The 18,669-nt window shown below is 35.8% G+C and overlaps 2 protein-coding genes across 2 annotated transcripts in view; one reads left to right on the top strand and one right to left on the bottom strand.

Annotated features, from left to right (window-relative positions):
* The window catches only part of LOC143240139 (nicotinamide N-methyltransferase-like), a 425,422-nt gene that overhangs the window by 294,475 nt on the left and 112,278 nt on the right, over positions 1-18,669 (top strand). The gene's annotated exons all lie outside the window — the stretch shown is intronic.
* Positions 12,980-15,134, bottom strand: LOC143240140 (histone-lysine N-methyltransferase NSD3-like). The gene is made up of 2 exons (XM_076482076.1): positions 14,850-15,134; positions 12,980-14,018 (listed from the first exon to the last, which is right to left on the bottom strand). The coding sequence occupies exons 1-2, from the start codon at positions 15,040-15,042 to the stop codon at positions 13,765-13,767; spliced, it is 447 nt and encodes a 148-aa protein (XP_076338191.1). The 5' UTR covers positions 15,043-15,134; the 3' UTR covers positions 12,980-13,764.

Raw genomic sequence — 18,669 nt, forward strand, 5'->3', positions numbered from 1 at the left:
TGCTGAACATTACTGAAGGCGCCCACATTCCAGTGTTTGATGTTTGTGTTTTAAACTGTTGTTTTGAGTCTGATAAAGTGGTCAATTGTTTGTTAGTTTCTTAAGAAACTGTTTTTCATTTTAGAAATTTAGTGATTGGTTACTCTAGAAGCTGACTAGTCGTTTGGTGATAATTGTTTCGTATAGTTTGCCTGTTATTTTTCTTAAGTTTATTAAACTGTAGTTTTCTGAGTGTCGCGGTGACTTAAACGTAGTCCTGGATTACCCAATAGGCAGACTAAGCGCGTTTTAGGGCATCATCAAACCAGGGACACCAAAAGAAAGATTTTTTTTTTATAATCTAATATTTCAAAGTAAGAATGTAAATAGTCATCATGGGAAAAATCAAAACTTTGTTAGATTTCTTTACATTCTTCCCCCATTTTTGTTCTCTTTATATTACTTCACCTCACCTAAACCAGGTCTACATTGATCAGTATAAACTGTGTGAAGTTTTATGTGTCTTTTCAACGTACGTTGTGTACAATTCTGTAATTTAGCACCACTTGTGTCAGTGGAATTATGTCACCCATGTATGTGGGAGTATGGAATTGGTAAAAGTAATAAATGTCATCTATGACTGTACATATATGTTAAAAATGGTTTTTGTTGTGTAATTTGCTGTTGTTGTTTTTTCCATATAACTGAGACAACAGGCAGGATGAAACGTAGCCAACTGAGTGGTGTACAGAAAATGTAAGCCTATGGAAGAAAAGAAACAGAACAGTAGCAAAATTATTCAAAAACTTCCAAAGCTGACATTATATTTCGAACCGAATCCATCAGAAGCAATGCCTCCTCTCAGTTGCACAGACATTGTCCTAAAGCCTGTGGATGTTTTATAGATTGACCCTTCTGGTGATGAAATAAACACCATTGCAGAACATGTAGATGTATCAAAGACTACAACTAATCAACCTACTCCTGGTAATAAAACAGACATTGTTTCAGAAGATGTGGATGTGTCAGAGACTGAACCTGCTCGTGCTGTGCACAGAAGGAGAAAAAAAAATCCTGATTGTTAACATCACATTGGGCCATTTGAGAAATCATGTCGGTCTTTTAACAATGACGAACAAATAAATATTTTTCTGTCTGAAATCGAATGGTGAGAAAAACACCCGATAATGGCTACTGTGTTCACCATCAACAGGGTCTGTGTATTGTTTTGTTTGCAAACGTTTTGTACCTAAACCTTCAACATCACTATTTCCTACAGCAGATGGATTTAGGGACTGACAGAATACTGTTTTAATTGAAAAACACAAAAATAGCACTATTTACAGATATTCCTTGCTGACATATTTAAATCGAAGACAAGGCTTTGAAATGGCACAAATATTAGGAAAATAAATTAAAGGGAGCGTGAATACTGGCAACATGTCTTGCAGCGTGTTGTAGCTGTTATTCAGACATTAGCTGAACGTTGTCTGCCTTTCCGGAGATGAAATAGGATAACTGAATCATTGTAAATGGAAATTTATTGGGATTGTAAGAGCTTGTAACTCAGCTTGACCCACTTTTAGCAGGCCACATCTCAAAATATGGGGATGTTGGCAAAGATAACCTATCATACTTATCCAAGACAGCATATGATTAGTTCTTTGGTCTAACGAATGGCAAAGTTCGTTCAGCTATTGCAGATGAAATAAGTACTGGTGAATATTCCTATCGACTCTACACCTGTTATTTTACACGTTGATCAATTGAGTATTATACTAAGATATGTGTCTCCCACAGATGGAAAGATAGTTGAACAATTTATAACATTCCTTAAATCGAAAAGCCACACTGGTGAAAAATGGAAGATCAAGTACTGTATTATCTGGGCCAAGTTTGCGAAATAGATTTTTCAGAGTGCAGGAGTCATTCTTATGACAATGCTGCCAACACGTCATAGTATTATAAAGGAGTGCAACAAAATATTTTAGGACAGAACAAATATGTCACATAGTATTATAAAGGAGTGCAGCAAAATATTTTCGGACAGAACAAATATGTCATATTCATACCATGTGCTGCACACTCTCAATCTTGTTGACTGCAGTGCTGTTGATTGTTATACAGTGGCAGTGAGTTGTTTTTCAACAATTCCAGTTACTTTATACATATTTCTCTGCCTCAACACACTGATGGGCAGATCTTAAACATATCTGGGCAATGATCATGAGTTGAAATCTCTTTCTGATACTCGCTGGGAGGCACATGCTGTGGCAACAAAGACAATTCTGGACCCCTATCCAAAGATTGTGGATGTAGTAGAAAGTATAGGCGAAGGCCAATCACAAAATAGAGAAACTGTATAAGAGGCAGAAAAACATTGCAAACAAGGTGAAAGAACTAGAATTTGTACTTATGTTGACCATGTGGAATGGAGTTTTACAACGCTCTCACAGCACAAGTCAAGCCCTCCAAGAAAAGAAATTGGATTTGAAAGCACGTGCAGATCTCATTAGCATACAACTTACAGAGTTTGAGGGATGATTTTGAAAGAGCTGAAGACATATCAAGATATATTTTACCTGATACTGAAGTCCGGTCGTGGAAACGAATCAGGAAAAAACAAGCAAATGATGACAGTGCACCATTGAATCCTGGAGACAAATTCCTCGTATCTACTTACTACACTATAACTGATACACTCGAGGTTCATATGAATTGGAGAGGTGAAGTGTACAAAGAAGTATCAAGTAGATTGTTTTATCTAAATGATATTATATGATGAACAATATTCACAAGATTCCCAAAAGCTAGTTGACTCATACCCTGTTGACCTCACATGAATCTCTGTAAAGAACAACAAGAGTTACACTTGTATATGTTTTATGAAACAGGAAAAACGGAATTCAGTCACACTGACCTTCATAATACCCTAGTGAAAGACAGTATTCAATAAGTATTTACATTACAACGTGAACAACTGAAGAATCACAGAAAAAAAAAAGGCTCGTAAATACACACTTTTTCCAAAACTGTAAATAAAGAAGATATACACAGCACCGAAACCTGTACACGTGCTTATTGTTTAAGATGTATAAAAACCAAAACAATGTAAGACGGTCCAGTTCGCAGGAAGATACCGAAACTTATATCACCTTGAATGCATCCCAGAAAAATTGCTGGAAGAAGATATATTTGTTTTAAATGTATGTAAAATAATTTAGTCTCGTTTGTTGTTATGAATATCACATCTCCACTTTACTTTATTTGTTGCACCTTTTTATAGGTTTTTTAAATATTACTAAGACCCGGCATCGCCAAGTGGATAGGGCGTTCGACTCGTAATCTGAGAGTAGTGAGTTCGAATCTCCATCACCCCAAAAATGCTCGCCCTTTCAGCCGGGAGTGTTACCAACTATTCGTTGGTAAAAGAGTAGCTCAAAAGTTGGCGGTGGGTGGTGATGATAAGCTGCCTAAACCCACTAGTCTCACACTGCTAAATTAGGGAGGGCTAGCGCAGATAGCTCTCGTGTAGCTTTGCGCGAAATTCAAAGCAAACCAAGCCTTTCGGTATGATTGTTAAGGCTACCGGATTTGATTAAATGAGCCTTTACGACAATTTTATATAGTTCCGGCAACATTCTTATGAATTACGAAATATGATTTCACAATAATGTTATGTTGTATATTAGGGACAGAAGCAAGAGATGGTATGTGGTGTGGTTTTTAAAGCAATCGGAGTTCATTAAGTGGGATATTATGGCACTTTTGTGTTTTTCTGTTTTGACAATATTTTTATGAATAATGATTCCACAGTAATTGTATGTTTTCTACGTAAAAACACTTGGTGTGATTGTTAAGGTGATCAGAGTTGATTAAATGGTCCGTCAGGCAAGTGTTTTCTTGTTCCGGTTTTCACCCACATTGAGTCATTTTCTCGAGTGGGACCTGATGCCACCGTCCTTGCTTTTCATAGTGTCACACTACAGAAACCGTCTTGCTGTCTTTTCTAGCTTAAAAATAATCCTGTAGAAGATACCTTACGAGAAATTAGTATCTATTCCAAAAACTTGATAACTGGACAAATATGTGTTTGTACCTGAGAGACAAAAGACACATGTAAAACAGTTAAAACTATTAAATGTTTTCATGGAAGTCATTACATGCTAAAAGTGTAAAAGAAATATTACTGAAAACTAAAAGTGAGTTTCAGCTTGATTAGTTTAAACAGAACAAAATATCAGTATTCATGTTTTTAGATTAACTTAGGCTAGTATTAAACTTAAATTATCCTAAATTCCCAGTAGTGTTCAATCAAGTTTAAAACCGCTATAACATAAATAATATCTACCGTTGTGCATATTTCTGTATTAAAGTAATCACTGTAACCAAGTGATCTGTGACTTCTATAATAAAACACATTCGGGAATGTAAGACAACCAAGAGATGGCTCAGGCTTATCACAGTGTCCCTTATGAAATGGAATAACTCTTTTTGTAATGTCAACTTCTCATGAAATCCTTTGGCTTTGGTTTCTGTCGCCCATGGTAGACACAAAACAAATAACTCACTGTTTAGATTTGCGCTTAACAACAAACAAACTGTAGACAGTCCACATCTTTTGACTTTTTTAAACAAACAATTTTGCTCTTAAATGCACTACAACGAAAACCCAATTTTCTTACCTTGAACATGTAAAATTTAAACAATTTATAAAAAACCAAAATTTATGTAGGTATACTTACTTGGGACAAATTAAGTAACCGAAGCAAGGTTATTATCCTAAGCATTTGTTGAAACCATGTATTTCCACCCACGCGTATTGTTACAAACTGTTTAATCCCAGTTGCACTACAGCTTACTTTGAGATTGGTTCGACTGATGTTGCTGAAACCATTTATTTCGAGTTCAGTTATATTGAAAATATTTATGAAAAAGTCTAGCAAACGTATATTCATATGGGTAACAAAAAACACATTGACAGTGATACGTGACTTACATTTATGTTTATACTCGAGAAATAATTCACATAAATTGAATCGTTAGACATTAGTATGTTTAGGTTTTAAGCTAGTTTTAAAATTTGTAAATATTCATAATATTACACATTATGCATGTGTTCCGTTATCGTGATCATGCTCACCGTAAGAAGTGGGCAAGTTACAGTATAACTTGAAAATAAGAGCATTTATTTTTAAACACAATTGTATGTTTGTCACAAGTTAATTTATTATAATAACCTTTCCTTATGAAACAAATAAACCCCAAAAAGCAACTTCTCAAAATCCTTAACGGTCAATTCTAAAAGATGAGCATTTTACTTTTGTAAAAGTAGTGCATGGTTACCAGTGTGGTTCTTATTACTCAAACTCTATTGGTAACACGTTAATTATTCCCACCATCACTGCTGCATCGTCCGTTCCCATGGCAACAAACTTACTAAATAAATTCTGGTACTAAGTACTAGTAAGTAGGGCAGAATTTCATCCCTACGCAACTTACATCGAAAACAGTATCTAAGTCTAATGTACCAAAACACACAAAATGTAAATGACATAAACGAACATGGCATCATCAAAACGTTTTGGGTGATGATTCATTATTGGTCATAAGTTGTGAAATGTTTCAAGACAACATAATAAACACTTACTAGTAGACAATGTGTGTAGTTTTGATGTCACATTCCTACGTAAATAAAAATAGAATATGCATAGACATATTACTTCAATTTCTATAGTACTCTGAATGTACCAGTATGAGCTAGACAGGTTAACCTCAACGTGGTCCAATCCCGTGGCAGTCTAGTAGTGATTTTGAGCTGTCCAGCAATAATTTTGATTGTCTCATTCAACTGAAAACCTCTTATTCCAAACTAAGTACACCTATGTTCATGATACCATAAACTATCAGTGATTGTAAGATATTATTCCATTTGTCCTGTGTTACTCCACAAAATATATCGTAGTCGTTTGACTCTAGTTTCAATAATATTCGATCAGGACCTTGCGAATACCAGCCCTTAGTTACAAGTTTCCCATTGATAACTTTTTCTCCATGTATTATATCACCAGATTTGCTGTATGATTGGTATCATTCTTTTGCTTCAAATATAATGATGAATTCATGCTCAGTAAATCTCGTTCGTGATGGAATGACACGTTAGACAAGAATCCGATTCTACTTATCACACAATTGTATGTTTGTCAAAAGTTAATTTACTATAATAACCTTTCCTTATGAAACAAATAAACCCCAAAAAGCAACTTTTCAAATTCCTTAACAGTTAATTCTAAAAAATGAGCAATGTAGTGCATGGCTACCAGTGTCATTAATTCCTTTTATTGTTCTAACACTATTGACTAAGATGTATCCAATTCTTGTGCCCCCCCAATAGATGTTGCATATTTATCGCGGTATCATGTTCCCCTTTTCCATAGAGAATGCTTTTAGTTGTCATTTCCCTGTACATAATTTTAGCAGGTACATATTCATTAAGGCCATTTTACGAGTACATATATTTTAAAAGTTTTAAAAGTAACATTCGTACCTGTACTTCATTAAGAAGAATGGAACGTCTCGACCGAACTGTCGTGTATCAACTGTTATTCAAATAGTGGGATGTAGTTGTCACTAGTTGTTGAGTGGGTTTTTGTAGCATTTTACCACGAATTTTGAACTTCATGCATACGTTAAGAAACAAGCTGAGAACCTTATATATCAGGTCATCTCATAAGTAATGTCCGAAAATTTAATATAGAAAGTGCACCATCATTTCTGTCTTTGCAGAAGGCTTTAATGACTAAAGTAAGTAGTAGGACATACATAAAAATGTTCAGACAAATAAAATAAACTAACCCAACTCAACCTTTTCAGATCATTAATCAAATAAACCCTTATGAAGATTGATGTATCTGAGGAGCACGTTAGCCATATAATGCTTTATGAGTTTTAAAAAAGCAATAGCGTAGCAAAAACTACATCAAACATTCAAGGTGTTTATGGTGTGGAGTCTCTCAGTGAAAGAAAATGTCGAAGGTTGGCTGTTTCAGAAGTTCAGATCAGGTGAAGACAGCTCGAGTGATGCACCACGCTCAGGTCATCCTGTTGAGTTTAATGATGACTTGTTGCTGACTGCACTCATTGAAGATTGTGCTGTAACAGTTGCAGAACACAGAAGCTTAATTCAACCTGTTAAACAGTTCACCGTCATCTACAACAGTTTGTAAAGGAGTAACAACATGGAAAATGCCCCCCCCCCCATGATTTGACAAAAGCCAACCTCAGAGCAAGAGTGGACATTTGCACTTCTCTGCACTCTCGTGAACGTAACGTTTTTAGTGACTGGAGATGAAAAATGGATATATAAAAATGTTAAGCGCGGCAGACACTGGCTCAGTGCAGGTAAACTGGCTAAAACATAGCCCAAAATGAACCTCTACACTAGGAAAGTCTTGTTAAGCGTTTAGTGGGATATTGTTGGTGTGATCCATTTTAAGTTGCTGTCACTCAATGTAACGATTACATCAGACTTCTATCGTCAACAGCTAGAGCGCTTGAATGTTGCATGGAAAGAAACGAGGCCTGCTTTGATCAATCGTAAAGGTGTTGTGTAACACCAGGATAATGCACGGCCCCATACAGCAAGGATCACATCTGCATAGATTGAAGAGCTAGACTGGGAAAAAACTCCACATCTTCCTTATTTTTCAGACCTTGCCCCATCTGATTATCATTTATTCCGAAGTTTGCAGAACTATCGTGATTGAAAAAGAGCTTGGAACACATGAAGGTGTCGAAACTACCCTTCTACATTTTTTCCTCCAAACCCCAAGAATTTTATAGAAGTGGCATTCAGAAGCTAGTGAAGCGTTGGCAGAAGGTAATTAACAATAATGGAACATAAATTACTGATTAAATAACTGATTTTATTATTAATATATTAAACTATTATTATTAATATATTAAACTAAATAAAATTATATATTCAAACATCTAACACCGCCCTCTACATTTTGACACTCAGTTACACAACCCCTTCCTAACATGTGGTCAGCTTCCGGTCAGTTACCTCTTTCTTTGTGAACCTGACGATGACCGAAGAAGGTCGAAATGTTGTTCGCTCTTCTATGTAAAATATTTTCTCAACCCAAACGAGCCGTTTTTGCATATATATTTCTCTACAAGTGGGTTTTCTCGACATCACTGATTAAAGGGACAAGTGTTTTCAACAGTAGCACTTTGAACAACACTGATCAGTGAACTGAGTCGGATCTATACCTACAGTAACCACAAAGGAAAACCTGTCCTTTGTGGATATACAAGTAAATTATCTTGCTTTAAATCCCAGCAAACCACTTAGTATCTAAACCATCACAATCATGATAAAAAGACCCACCACAACTGATAGACAATTTCAGCTAAACCACTTACAGTAAGAATATTGAGCCTTGGTACTTGGATCCACAATCTTCAATACCAGCCATTTACCATTCCATAAACCACTTCACTTATGCAGAATTCTACATCATGTTTTCCTATTTGGTCCTAGAAATGACAAAAAGCATTGGCATCCTTGTCCACTAAAGATGTTTAAAACAAGTCATACATCACAGATGTGTGGTGTAACAACAGCTTAAAGAGTAAAGAAATCCCTGACCAAAACTTTATTTTTCTAAAGCTGCAAAGTATCAACAAATAAAATATCAGTCTTCAAAGATCATGAACTTGAGTCAGAAAAATGGCAGCACTTGGCCTGTACAGTTGCCAAAGACAGCTCTAAAGATGGTTTTAACTAAGATGTACTTTCACACTATCGACCATGGTAGCTAAGTTGATAGTAGCATAGTGTCTGATGCAACATGAAAAGCCAGATCAGTATAGATATGTAGTGTCTTGCTCAAAGAAACAGCAACTGAAAAATGAAGGCTAAAGAGGCCAATAGGAAGATCTCCACTGACATGCATAGGTTTACAGGGAAGTTCAAAAGGTTGCTGGCATATTACAACAACCTGATCATACAGAAATCCAAAGGTTAAAGGATATTCATGTATTCCATGGTAGAGCACTGTCATCAGAACCTACATGGGTGAGCAAGAAGAGGTTGATTCTAAGAACCAAACTACAGAAACATTGATTATCTTCTCTAAGACTTTTATACAGACAGCTTGTCAAAACAATAGATAGATAGCTATTTGGAATCTTTGAATCCTTCCCAGGCATAGAAAAGTGTAATATAATAGCTTGGTGCCAGACACAAGGAAAGATGTTCTCTTGCCAAATCCATTTGAAAACAATCAGAGGGGCAAAAAGAGAGGTGGGAGATAAATAATGCAGTATCTCATAGTTAATGTTGTTAGGTCCAATTGATGACCTGCTAGACTGATGAAGAGGGGATCTGCAGTTCCACCACAGTGAATAGGTAACAGTAGTCAGAGAGACCCACCTCCATGAGGTAAAACAGCAATCAGAACAGCAGAAAAGATAAAAATTCTCTCCAAGGGTGTCAGTAATCAAAGACACCAGCAACTTCCAAGCCATCAGACAGCAAGATCAAAAGGATTTGGGAGGTGTACAATTCACCAATATTCCAAATCTTGTCCCATACAACTTTGGAGCTGGTGAAAATAGATATACTGGAAGTGAACTTAATCCAAAATTCTTTCTGGCTTTGACATCTGACCTGCCAAGTGTGGGCATGAGCCTGTTGATAAATGATGCGGTTAGATAGAGAAGGATACAATTACAAGGTCCACCATACTTGTTTTTAAGCCATCCTGGCAGACTGGAGTCCACCATGGATATGGATACTATGGAAAACATGTCAAGATCACAGAAATAGAACAAGCAGCTGCCTGGACTATAGTCAGTCATTGCTCTCATGCAGTTGCCAACAGATGGCAGACAGACAGTGGGAGGATCAAGTTCTGATAGAGTGAAGAAATGGGGCCAGTCAGTCTGTAAAATGATTAGAAAACTATCACTGTCACACAGGTTACTAGCCACACTCCAATAAAATGAGAATAATGTGAGGATGAGCAGATAGATCTATAGCAGTAAAAGACTGACTGGGTGTATGAAAGTAAACAAAGGAACCATCAAAGAATATAGATTGATTATGATCTGAGAGCATACACTCCATAGAACAACCCCTTCCATCAACGTTAGCACTATACCAGAATGAGCTACGTCTATCAAAAATACACAAAAGGAAAATGGGAGATAGCAACTTATCTAAACGAACATTTAAGCCTGAGTAACTGTCTCTCCTGGAGACAGGTAGATGGAACAAATAGTGATGGTACAACCCAAAGAGAGATGAACTGCCACAGCCTCAAGTGGAGTGCCTAGAGACACAGATGTGAGGCTGTGTGCTAAGTGTTCAGCAAAGCCACACCACCATGGGTTTGACCATCACAAAACCTGTCTTTCCTATGGAGGAAAAACTGCTGAAGGGTGATGGGATTGGCAGGATTCTGTGAGGAGAGACAGAGTGGAGAATATGAATAAATCAGGACCTTAATGATGTCCAAGTTTGAATGTAAGCCATGACAGTTCCACTATATCAGCGTAGCCATTGCTATTTAGCAGTAAATGAAGTTGGAGAGCCCTTTGGTTTGTGCCCATGTTTTTAGATGTATTCAGGATAACATGGGGAGTAACAAAAAATAGACAAATCTCCCAAAGCCTTGGACTTCAAGAGGCATTTGGTTTTGATGTATCCTTCTTGATAAAAAAAATGGCAACATTTGACCAAGGGACTTTTCAGATAGTGAATGTAAAATGAGGAATTGAGGTACATTATCGACTGTAGCTTGAAACTGAATATTAAAGCTATGCAAAAGTGGTTGCTTACCAATCAAAGATTGTTTCACCTTAGCAATGAGTGTGTTATGGGTGTGATAAGCTACAAGAAATGTTTAGTGTCACCGACTCCACCCAACCATAAAACCAAATGAGAGAATGTACTACAGAGATGAAATCAAAAGACTAAGCAGCAACACCAAGGTTTTAGGGATCCTACACCCAAACACCAGCACAAGGTTCACAACATCTGTTGAGAATGTCCAATACTGACCCCAGCCACGAAGAACTAGCTGAATGACCCTGGGGAGGCACCCTATAACCATCCACCCCCACACACAGGAATTCGAGAACAAAGTAGTGTGTTGGGGTTGGGCCCCTCAACCACCAGGATCCTCTCCTCCCCTTCAGCAAACACGAGTGGATATTCAGATTTCAGAGGAGGTAAGCTGAAAAGATGGAACCTTGTCTGGGAGGTCCATTCACAATATACAGGCATCTATACTGAAGTAATTTAAAGAAAACATTGTACATCAATTTAAAAAGATGGCTATACATACTTAGGACAACTGGAAACACTTGGCCACATAAAATATTTTTCTTTATTTAAAGCTTATATATCCCAAAAAGAAAATCTCAGTGAAAATGATTTTATACTTTCTTAGTTTACATACACAACGTTCACTATAAAATATTGATAGTAACCACTTATGTTAGGTAGTTTTCTTTATGTCATTTTTAAAGTGCTAACTGTGAAACACTGTTCAACTTTCCATTTAACAAAATTTGTAACCTTCCAAGAAAGATATGGTTAAATTTCATCCAAATATGGAGACATAATTACACAGTAAATATTGCTTTACCCTGTTAATAGGAAAATAATTGGTGGGAAAAGTTTAATTTGAAGTTAACCATACATGCAACTTAATGTTTACTATAATATACAATTTACTACACATATTCTCACAAAATCTGGCAAGCTTTAAGTAAGTGCTAAAAGTCTAATGTTTGTTTGTTTGTTTCTTGAATTTTGTGCAAAGCTACACGAGGGCTATCTGCACTGGCCATCCCTAATTTACTAGTGTAAGACTAGAGGGAAGGCAGCTAGTCATCACCACCGACTGTCAACTCTTGGGCTACTCCTTTTACTAATGAATAGTGAGATTGACCATCACATTATAATGCCCCCACAGCTGAAAGGGTAGGCATGTTTTGTGTGATGGGGATTCGAATTCACGACCCTCAGATTACGAGTCAATCTTCTTATCCCACCTGGCTATGCCGGGCCTAAAGTCTAATTTTTACAATAACTAAATTCTTTAATAACATATTTTTATTGACTATTTGTCTGTGAATATCGTGTTTTGAATAAAATGTTTTCACCTCAAAGTTCTAATATTTCACTTCCATTAGCTCCAGAACCTCTTAAATGAATATCAAGTTTTTTTTCCAGCAAAACTTTTTATCCTATCTGTTATTTTTTTTCTTGCTAGAATGACTGAATGCACATTGTAACGCATTACTTATTTTCTTACTTTTAATTTAGTTTTTTTCTTGCTCTACATCTGCAACTGAACCCTGTCAGCAGGTCACAGCCTGGACACCTTTGTGTAAAAAAAGTATCAAATAATCAGTACAACTGTATAATTACACAATCAATGTATTTCTCCTATCAAGTACTTCTTTATTTAGTTTTTTTCATTTAAGTCTTCTAATCTAGCCTAATAAATTTCTAATTTTTTATATATCAGTTACTTTTATAACAATTTATACAAAATGAGTAAGAAATGTATTACTTGCTTCTTGAATCTTGTTTTCTTCAAAGTTTTTATAATTTAGAATCAAGCAAACGATGCATACTAAGTCTAGGTATTGTTGTATGACAAATTATTATTTTTATTTCAAATATGTAATTTAGAAGACAAAATATTAACATGCACATAAAAGAGAGAATACTCTAAACTAGTATAATGTAATTGGCATTTAAATAAACTATAAATTAGTTTGAAAATTTTCATTATCTTGTTGAGCTGATCTTAGAAAATAGCAAACAAAGAAACTGAGGCCAAATTTTATGAAATCTGTAATTATAATTTTAGCACAATGAAAATGTTGGAGTAGTCATTATAGGAATCATTTTTAACTGTTTATATTAAAATCAAAACAGACTTAATATTAAATAAGAACACCACTGAAGTGAAATAACTAAAGCAGGATTTATTATATTAGCTCTTTTCCTTGTACATAAGATATGTTATGCCAATATTTGGATTCAAATGAAAAGAAACCATGCCTATTTTAAGATGTATGGGCATCTTTTGCACTTACCTACAAGACCTGCTTTTTTAAAATTACTTTCATTTCAAAATTTAGTTTATGATTAGTCCTTATCAATGAATATACGAACAATGAAACACTAATAAATATTAATTTGTGTATATGCACTATTACACTTGGTAACAAACACACATTCTCACATGATAAGTGTTTCACTCATCACATTTATTCACACATGAACTTTTTAATATCAAGTTGCCTAAATCAGCTAAACCTAAGAATTAAATTTACATTTTTCCTATTGGTCTGTCGTAAGTTACCATTACTTACTGATGAAAAAATATAAAGTGTTTCTCATAACTCCATGTTGACAGTGACTCAAATAATGCATCTCAAGATGCTGTAAGGATTATTTACATTCTTTTGTAATACTAATAATTCCACAAGTTAAGGAAATTATCATATATCAGAATGATATTCCTAGAAAATACAAGTCCATAAGTTAATATAAGAAATAACTAGTATATATGATAAATGTAGGCAAAGACAGACAGAACTTCAAAAAATCATGAAAATATTTTAATGCAACTGGATGATGTTCTTGAACACTTGAAAAGATGACATTTTTATGACCTTTATGTTATTTAATCATAGTGATTTGAATCAAAGGCTTGCATCTTAACCTTCTGCTAATATAAATTAACCCTTTTAGAAGTGAGTTACTGTTTCCTGAAGAATCAAACTCTCTGAATCAGATAAAACTTTAGTTGGTGAGTCACTTGTAATGGATTTCACTTCTGCCTTTTCATCTCTGTGGTCAGAACAATAATACTGTCCATCTACATTAAAAACATTGTCTGGTGTACCGTGTTCTTTGCAAAATGAGTTAGGACACTCAACACAAAGAATTATGGATGCTTTTCCACAGTCATCACAGTGATGCCAAGGACACTCCCACTTTCCTAAAAAGATAAACCAATTTAAGAATACCAACTCTGAAATCAATAACTTGAAAAATAAAAAGAATTTTGAATTATCTGTTAAAATTAAATGTTCAAGAAATTTTCAAAAAGCACAAGAACATTTTTTACTGACTTCAAATTTTTCAAGAAATCCTTGGTTTAATACTCATTTCAATGTATAAGTTCAATCAGTTCATTAATTAGCAACATGAACATAGTCTTCTTAACATTCAAAGTAGCTTTTATTCCTTTAATAATGGTACAACTGCAAACCAAAGATGAATGTTAACAAAACTATGATATTCAAGGGTGTAACAGACATTTTGTTATCACATGCATGATTATTCCTGGTAGCTGGCTTGTAGAATAAATTACTGCACAGGTATAGAAGTTTACTGGAAATGTTTGTATAAGACAAAACAACAAATCAAACAAAAAATCAGGTGTAATTTTTTTTTTCTGTGAGACATTTTGGTTTTGGTCTTGTTCTGGTCAAAACTGCCAGTACAGATTTCCACACCCAATACAGAATCCTTCCACCCCCAGATACTGCTCTTTAGAGTGAAGTTCTACTTTCCACAAAGTTCACTGAATTTAGTGAGTGTAAATAAAACACACTCATTCAGTTAATAATATTGTTTATATGGTCTTAATATAAGTATGACCACTATTACATTTGATAGTTTTTTCCTAGCTCTGTAAAAATAAAATTGATGTAAAATGTGGATTTCATCATGAAGAATGAATACTTTTTAGTTTACTACTATTAACAAGTTGTTTAAATTACCCATGAATTACTGCTGTTGTAAAAAAGAAACATAATGAAATTACCATAAGGAGGCTTGGTTAAGTTGAGACAGTTGAGATGGTAAGCCTTGGGGCAACCTTTTTTGTCACACATTAAAATTTCTCCTCCTTCTCCACATCGGAAACATTCATCTTCATGTTTGGGTACTTGAGATTTTTTCTTCTTCTTTTTAATTAAAGTTTCTTTGGCTCGTTTTTCCTGTAAGGCCAGTGCCATACTCTATTTTTTTTTTTTTTAAATAAACAATATACATTATTTCACATAATTCAATAAGTACATTTACAATGTATTACACAAGAATGTAAGGTTTGATATCTGGTTATAATTACTGCTGTTATGTCAGTGAAAAGAAGTTTTTAGGCATAAGATATGTAGTACAATCAACATAATTTCTTAAAATCTAATGTATTATACAGAACCTTGTAAGCAAAGATCATGTATTCCACAACACTAAGCTACTACGCCTTTTCAATTAAGACATCCTAGATTCATAACACCACACACAAATATCAAACAAGTAATGAACAGGTGTTGTACACCTACCACTGTGATAATCACAAAACCTCAGGTTTCCCACTTTGGAATAAATACATTGTACCACTGGGATTTGTGAAAATCATCCTAGACAGAGAATGAACATATTGGGCATAATACTAATGAAACACTAAACTTTTCCACAAACAGCACAAGGATAGAGCTTTCTCATATGAATGAAAGTTAACATTTTCCCTACCTGAAAGTGTATTTCCAGTAAATACACATCTACGCACAGAAAGTTATCTTCCTTTTACATCTGCCTTAGAGACTAGAATGCCACTAGCCTTTAGGCCAAAACTCACAATATTTCTCACGATTTGCACTACTTTAATAATATTTTTATGTGGTAAAGGTCTTCCATTAACAGGAGAGTTTCACACCTTCCTCTACCCTAGTTTCCTCTATACTTTTCACTCATGATCTTCATTCCATGCTGATGCAAGGACTGCCAAGTTACACTGGATGCAAAAACGACAGTGTGGGAAGCATGTGGTGAGGTATCTATCAGAAATACATTTCCAGGTGAGGAAAATGTTAACTTCTGCAATGATATACACCTCTTCCCATAAAACTTGAATACCACCTTGATAAATGAAGGGAACAATGTTATAGTTACTCAGATGAGCTCCCTTCAGAAAGTTCCTGAAGAAAACCTATTGAGTGTGACACCCACTAGCAAGGGCTCAACAGGAGCATGCTCAAGGGAGACTATACTGCATCTATTTCAGGATACACTCTATGCCCAGAGCAGAAGAAAGAAAGAGGCAAACAAGAATCATATGTTGTTAGTATGGATGGAATAATAACATGGCTAAGTACTTTCACACAAGAGGTCAGAGAGCCAATATGTGTGTCATGGTTAGAATGCATTCAGACTGTACCTGTTGCACACCTCAACTATACCATCAGATTTATTGAACTTGCAACAATTGTAATTAATCAAGCATGTTTGTCTGAACTTTATAAGCAGACTCTTAAGCCAACACCAGCTGTAAGAGTGCATATAATTCACACCATAAAATGATAGTGGTTACTCACCTCAACTTCACAGTCAGACTCTTGGATCAACACTAGCTGTGGGTGAAGAACACAGAAATTCATGCTATATGTTATGTAATATTAAGTGTGCACGCGCTAACTCAACTGAACAGCATTAGCAGCTGTAGGAGTGCATTTGTATATATTGTAATGATATCCTTGATTATAAAGAAAAAAACACGACCACAGGAGAAGTGCCTGATACTGTAAGTGCATGGGCACCTTGATTCTATAAGAAAGTATCAGCCTGCAGTAGAAGGGTACATATTTTGAAATGTGCTCATCTCAAACTCTACTGAACAGTCACAAGCCACAGGAAGAAGTCAAAGTATGCCTCTGTAATGTTGTTGATATAATTATATAAGAGGTGGTATGCACTACATTGACAGTATACCATTGTCCCATTTCCCACTAACTGGCACTTCGTGTTCTTACACCAGCAGCTAGTTCCCCATCAGTGAGGGTTCTCCACCACACCAGGAACTTGTAACTGGTAAGTACTTCACTTGCTTCACTTGAAGAAAATGGGCTGGGAGATTCATGGTGAGATGACCTGGAGAAAATGCCTGGACCTCCATCAGTCCTGTTTTAGCTGGTTAGCTCCTTTATTGGAAGCTGTGCAACAGGTAACCATGTAAACCTATTTTGAAAAGTAAGCAAAAGCAAGCCTGAAAAAGAAACAGGACACACCCTTGTTGGTGCTGGCTTTTTCCCTGATAGTCCAGTAAACAGATATCATCATATGGTATGAGGATATTTCAAAGTCTTGCAGAATTTGCTATCTAAACAGTGAGAATATACAGAGCCAAGGTGGATAGTATGAGTGTTTTTTATTGTCCTGCCTTGATGTGTAATTTGAGACATAAGTGTACCCTAAGAGAGATCAACAACCACCTGGGTAGATTGTAGGATGGAATTTGGAAGCAAGCAGTGATCTTCAGGAGAATAGACAGCCAAAAGGTGAAAAGAATGGGCAATGAAGTTATGTAAGGTAATCCATGTTGGAATAATCTCATCCAGTGGCTGTCCCATATGATTGGCAGGACAATGAAAAAGAGGCAATGAATCTGATGATGCAAACCACCTGCAACAAAACAACTCCCTATGTAAAGTAGGCTAAACAAAGAATTTGGCAGACCAAATAAAGACAGAAGTAGATTTATTCCTGAAGGAAGAGGAATCCCAAAGAAGGTAAAGTGGAAGAATGAAACTTCAAAAGTGAAAAGTACATGATAAGTAGCAAAAAACAGAGCACTGGAGTAAGTTTGGGTCCAAACAATGACAGAATAGTGAAACAGAAAGAATAGAGATAGCAGCTGAAGATCAGTCTGAAGAAATATGGTTGATGGAAAGTAGAAAGAAGGAGTCACTAGCACAATGAACTGCACAACACTGATCACAAGTGAGAAGTAAGAGAAATATGTCTGAAGAGAAAATGTTAGAACATGCAGGTTGTCAATAATCAAAATGGTGAGAGTAAAAATGTGCAGGATGACAATGAGGTCCCAGTCAGATAAGGGAACAGGGCTAGAGCATCTAAAGATAAGGAAGGACAGGAAACAGTATAAAGAGAACTGGAGAGTAAATACTTTACAGTAGTGATAAATGCGAAATTATGAAGACTAGGCCACACAATAAGTAGTAAAGGTGGGAACAGTTCAACTTTATCAAACTGGTAAGGGGAAGGGAGATGTGTGATAGTAGAAAGATCAGAAAGAAGGTGGCAAAACACGGACCAACATCGAAAGCTATGCTCCCCATGCAAGTAGAAAGACCAGCTAAAATGATGTGTAGATGAGGAAAAGAAAGAATTACCAGATGGTTTTGGTTTGTTCTGAATTTTGTGCAAAGTGCTACTCGAGGGCTATCTGCTCTAGCCATCCCTAATTTAGCAGTGTAAGACTAGAGGAAAGGCAGTTAGTCATCACCATCTACTGCAAACTCTTGGGCTATTCTTTTACCAACAAATAGTGCGATTGACTGTTACATTACAATGCCCCCACAGCTGAAAGGGGACGAGCATGTCTGGTGTGGCAGATTCAAACCCACGACACTCTGATTACAAATTGAGTACCTTAACCACCTGGCGTGCCAGCCTACCAAATGGGAAATTCCAGTTTACCAATCAATGAACCAGACAAATCAAATGTGAAAATTGAAAGACAAGATCCAGTGACAGAAGAGAAACAGGAGATGAAGAGGGGGGTTAAGTTGTCATGTGGCACAGAAGAGAAAAAATCAAAAGTAAGCCAGCCAGAGAGACACCAT

Source organism: Tachypleus tridentatus, chromosome 13 (genome assembly GCF_004210375.1).
Source record: "Tachypleus tridentatus isolate NWPU-2018 chromosome 13, ASM421037v1, whole genome shotgun sequence".
Classification (NCBI taxonomy): Eukaryota; Metazoa; Arthropoda; class Merostomata; order Xiphosura; family Limulidae; genus Tachypleus; species Tachypleus tridentatus.